At 63.1% G+C, this 2723-nt stretch overlaps 1 protein-coding gene across 1 annotated transcript in view; it reads right to left on the reverse strand.

The window, feature by feature from the left end:
• Positions 1-1507: 1507 nt before the first annotated feature.
• The window catches only part of Mzf1 (myeloid zinc finger 1), a gene marked incomplete in the record, with an annotated part of 7007 nt that continues 5791 nt past the window's right edge, over positions 1508-2723 (reverse strand). Inside the window, 1 exon segment of the mRNA XM_013509855.1 lies at positions 1508-2723. Coding sequence (XP_013365309.1) covers positions 1560-2723 — 1164 coding nt within the window.

A 2723-nucleotide genomic window follows, 5' to 3' on the forward strand; every position in this document is an offset into this window, starting at 1 on the left:
GGGAAGAGGGACATGGCTAGGACACAGGAGGCAACGGGACAGTGTCCTGGGAATGACAGATCTGAATCTGTGAGATACTGGCTTGGTATCTCGGCATCCACAGAAGCTGCTGTCGTCTCACTGCCTGTGACAATTTGCTGGATGCTCATGGGTGGAGACTTCCCAGGATGAACCTGTGGGTGATGAAAACCATCACCAGAAGGTAGAGAAACTGTCCATGGGCCTGCAGCCTGTGCTGCCCGGACTAGCTGGGGTTCCATGTGTAGGGCCCTCCATCCTCAGTACTGCTGACTGTAAACACACAGGAACAGAAAATCTCCAAGTGTCTGAATTTCCAGGTAAAACCTTCCAGCCTTTAAACTCAGAAAATGGCTTCTGGGAGTCTTAAAAACACATCCTCAGTCAGGATCTTGCTTGCCAGCTGCCAATTTACTAATTCTGCTGCATCTGATGATGTTGGCTGGCGAGGGTGGGGGCTGGGCTTATTCAGGTCCCCTCTTGGGGGATGTTTCCAAGGACAGTCATGATGGGAATGGATATATAGGTTTAAGACACCACAGTCCAGGCAAGGGGCCACCCAGAAACTTGGCAGCTGGGTGTGGTCCTGGTGGGCCCACGTAGATGGATCCTGGATTCACACCTGAGAAGCCCCACAGGGCCACGGTGGGGAGAAAGCTTTTGGCTGTGACTACTGTGAGAGTGGGTATTAGCAGGATGAAGGTGATGGGACAGCTGAGTTGGGAGTAGAGAGGTGGTATCACAGCATTGGCTTTGGTCAAGGTGGTGGACTTGATGAGCTTGGGAAGTCAGGAATCCTGGAGACCAGAGTGTTCTAATCCCTAGAGGGAGGGGTGGCTTTGGCGTTGAGGGAATACAAGGGCTGGATTTCCAGTTAAGCTCCTGTCTCTGGGGTCCACGCTTGTCTACCCGGGCCTCACTGTGCAGGGCAGGGACGTTTTTACAAACTGGTCCCCTTCACCTGAATCTGTGAGGGACAGGTGCCCCTGGGGCTAGGAGGGGAGGAAAGGCTATCCTGGGAGCAGCACATTCGTTACACACATACTTCTCAACCAGGTCAGCGGATTCTCAGAGACTCACAGCAGTGCCCCACCCTCAGGAATCTCAGCCTAGGCCTATGGGGTACCCTCCTCTGGGGGCACCGTAGGGCCAGCCCAGCAGTAACAAAGCCACAGGGCCTACCTGCTGCCTAAGACTTCAGAACCAACTCTACAGCAGAGTCCTCTCCTTTTCAGGGACTCCCAAATTCCTCCTTCTGGACAGCTTGACTACCCTTTTCAGTTCCCAACCACCCAGCTACCATCCAGTTAGTACCTCTGTTGGAACATCTGTTGTCCCTGTTCCTACACTAGAAGCTGGTTGGTGGACGCTCAGAGGACATTTCTCTTTGGGAGCCGGGGGTTGGTTTGCGCCATGCGCTCCGGGGACAGTGGCTGCCTCACAGAGGAGCACGGCGTAAAGGAAGCACACTGCACAGGTGACACCGCGGTCTCTGTCCACCCTTTACTGAGCACCCGCGCGGCCCAGCCCGCGGCCCGCGGCTACTCCGTGCTGTGCACACGCTGGTGCTGGAGGAGCTTGGTACTCTGGTGGAAGCGGCGGCCGCAGTCCTGGCAGGCGAAGGGCCGCTCCCGCCGGTGTGTGCGCAGGTGCTGCGTGAGCGTGGGCCGCTGGCGGAAGGCCTTGCCGCACTCGGGGCAGGCATAAGGCCGCTCGCCCGTGTGGATGCGCCGGTGCTGCGCCAGATTGGCGCGCTGGCGGAAGCGCTGGCCACAGTCTGCGCAGGCGAAGGGCCGCTCGCCCGTGTGCACGCGCCGGTGCTCCGTGAGCCGCGACACCTGCGCGAAGCCCAGGCCGCAGTCAGCACAGCGGTGCGGCTTCTCGCCCGTGTGCGTGCGCTGGTGGCGCGTGAGCTTGAGCCGCTGGCTGAACCGCTGGCCACAGTCGGGACAGGCGAAGGGCCGCTCGCCCGTGTGCACGCGCAGGTGCTGCGTGAGCGTGGGCCGCTGGCGGAAAGCCTTGCCGCACTCCGCGCAGGCGAAGGGCCGCTCGCCCGTGTGGATGCGCCGGTGCTGCGTGAGGTTGGAGCGCTGCCGGAAGCTCTGCCCGCAGTCTGCGCAGGCGAAGGGGCGCTCGCTGCTGTGCACGCGCCGGTGCTGCAGCAGCGCGGCGCGGCGGCCAAAGCGCTCGCCGCACTCGGCACAGCCGAAGCACTTGTCGCCGGTGTGCACGGCCTGATGTTCCAGCAGCACCGCGCGCTGCGCGAAGCTCTCAGGGCATTCGCTGCACGGGAAGAGGCCCGGGGGCTCGGGCGTGCCGGCGGGGGCGGGCGGCTCGGGGTGCGCGCCCGGGGGGTCCCCGTGCACACGCTGGTGCTGCAGCAGGTTGGCACGCTGGCGGAAGCGCTGGCCGCAGTCGGCACAGCGGAAGGGCTGCTCGCCCGTGTGCACGCGCCGGTGCTCCTCCAGCCGCGCGCGGCGCGCGAAGCTCTGGCCGCAGTCCGCGCACAGGAAGGGCCGCTCCTCAGAGTGCGTGAGCTGGTGGCGCAGCAGGTGCGAGCTGCGGGTGAAGCTGCGGCCGCACTCGCCGCACACGAACGGGCGCTCGCCCGTGTGGATCTTCCGGTGCCGCAGCAGGTTGCTGCGCTGGCTGAACACCTTCCCGCACACGTCGCAGCGACCGCCCCGGCCCGGCCCGGGCCCCGA

The sequence above is a fragment of the Chinchilla lanigera genome, unplaced genomic scaffold (genome assembly GCF_000276665.1).
Source record: "Chinchilla lanigera isolate Chin_1 unplaced genomic scaffold, ChiLan1.0 scaffold00183, whole genome shotgun sequence".
In the NCBI taxonomy this organism is placed as follows: Eukaryota; Metazoa; Chordata; class Mammalia; order Rodentia; family Chinchillidae; genus Chinchilla; species Chinchilla lanigera.